At 51.4% G+C, this 2,207-nt stretch overlaps 1 protein-coding gene across 1 annotated transcript; it reads right to left on the reverse strand.

The window, feature by feature from the left end:
* Positions 1-6: 6 nt before the first annotated feature.
* Positions 7-2,176, reverse strand: UBQLN2 (ubiquilin 2; the record flags this gene model as incomplete). The annotated part of the gene is made up of 1 exon (XM_077771927.1): positions 7-2,176. A coding segment is annotated over one exon (1,881 nt), but the record flags the coding sequence as incomplete, so codon positions are not given.
* Between the last annotated feature and the right edge of the window lie 31 nt (positions 2,177-2,207).

A 2,207-nucleotide genomic window follows, 5' to 3' on the forward strand; every position in this document is an offset into this window, starting at 1 on the left:
AAAACCTTTGAGTGAAACAGCATTGATTACCACCATTCAAAACAGGGAGGGAGGGAGGGAGGGTAGGAAGGAAGGAGGGAAAAAAAGAAGGAGGTAAAGAAGGAGTATGAAGGGAGGATAGTACAGGAGGGAGGGACAGAGGGATGGATTCCACCTTAAAATGCATATTTGACTTATAACTAGACAGACTTAAAAGAATCAAAATGAAAGTAAAGCACGATTTTGTGTGTGTTTAAAGATTTAAGAGCCATTATCAAAAATAAGATACATTTTTTTTCAAGGTACAGAAATGTAATTACGATGGCTGGGACCCCAGCAGCCTCTCAATGGCTGCATTGATGTCGCCTCCTGTTGCNATTGCGTTGAGCTGTTCCAGTTGTTGCTGAAATCTGACCTCTGGATTCGGTAGCTGTGGAGGACTTGCCCCAGCCAGAGCCTGCACCATTTGCTGAATGAACTGCTGGTTGGGTCCAGATTCTGATGTTGGGCTATTGGTTTCATTGGGTGTAGAGCTAGATACAGAGGGCCCAGGGGGGCCACTAGAGCCAGTGGAGCCAGGGCCTGCAGGGCCAGTGGGTCCTATGGGCCCAATGGGGCCTATGGGGGTAAATGGGACTATGGGACCTATGGGGCCTATGGGAGTGACCGGGCCTACAGGGCCTATAGCGGTTCCCAGCACCCCTACCCCCACACCTGGAGTGAAGCTTGGAATGAGGCCAGGGGCTTCAGTGGCTAATGTCTGTAGCCCCTGCTGGATCTGCATTAAAGCCTGCATTGCTCTTGGGTTTGACATGGCTGACAGTGTGTCTGGATTTTGCATCTGCTGCAGGAAAGCTGGGAGCTGTGGACGCATTTGCTCCTGCAACTGAGGATTTGCGGTAAACACTGGGCTATTCAGCATCATCTGTGCAGCCAGATCTGGATTCTGGCTCAGCGACTGCATCATGCTTCTCATGTAGGGTGCAGACAGCATATTCTGGATCAGTTGGGGATTTTCAGTTATCTGTTGCAGCAAGCTCTGCATTCCTGGAGTACTGAAGATGCTGGCGACATAGTTGGCTGCAGCCACGGTGTTCCCAGTAGCACTGCTGGAGCTACTGCCAGACCCACTACCACTGCTCGTGGTTGTGCTGGTGGTCGCAGAACTCTGGGTAGCAGGTGGTGGTGCCCATGGATTGGGTAGTGGATCTCGATTTTCTGTGCGGGAAGGCTGTGTACCTTCCCCGGAGGAGGAACTGCTCCCCACCGAGGCAAACGGATTACCTCCAAACTGCTCTTGTGCAGCATTCAGCATGGGTTCTTGAATATCAGTGTACATGCGTCGTAGAGCATTGTAGCCACCTGGGATGCTTTCAAGATTGCTGAGAGCCAGATCTTGATTTCTCATCATCTCTTGCATCATGGCTGGATTCCTGGCAATTTCAAGGGTCTGCCTCATTATATCTGGGTTGTTGAGCAGGTGACTGATTTCTGGGTTTCTCTGAATCAACTGCTGCATCTGTGGATTGGCCATTATGAGCTGCCTCATCAGATCAGGATTTGAAAGCATGCTCTGAACAAAGGGATTTTCCATGATTTGGATCATCATCTCAGGGCTGGACAGGAGCTGCTGCTGCATCTGGTTCTGGAGCTCAGAGAAGTTGGTCGAGCTCAAGCCTAGGCTGCTAAGGCCTGCAAGTCCTCCCAGGCTCCCCAGCCCAAACGGGTTGCTATTTGTGGAAATAGATGTAGAGTTACTCCTGGGAGTCGACGCGGAGGTAGTGTTAGTTCCCGCGGCATTACTAGGCTGTGTGGACTGGCCCTGAGGTCGATTCTGGCTTTTAATTACAAGATGAACAGTCAGTCCATCATGGATGCCATGTTGGATCAAGGTATCTTGATCTTTTAAGATTTTTCCGGCAAAAATCAACACTAGCTGATCGGTTTGGGATTTGAAGCGTTTCGAAATCGCTTCCTTAAACTGCTGGACTGAGCTATTCTCGGGCACGGCGAACTCCTCTTTCTCTTTGGGGGTCTTCACAGTGACTTTGATNGGCAGACAGGGAAGGCGCGGGCGGGCGAGAGAGAGAGCGAGGGAAGAAGGAAGGAAGGAGGCGCCGCCACAGCAGGCTGGGCAGGACCGGGCGGGGAGCGCAGAGCACGGTACCTCTGTGATGAAGACTGCGGTTCCCTGGTCCTCCAGTGGAGAGAAGGCTCCGTAGGCAGAG

The sequence above is a fragment of the Crocuta crocuta genome, unplaced genomic scaffold (genome assembly GCF_008692635.1).
Source record: "Crocuta crocuta isolate KB4526 unplaced genomic scaffold, BGI_CrCroc_1.0 scaffold3267, whole genome shotgun sequence".
Taxonomy (NCBI): domain Eukaryota; kingdom Metazoa; phylum Chordata; class Mammalia; order Carnivora; family Hyaenidae; genus Crocuta; species Crocuta crocuta.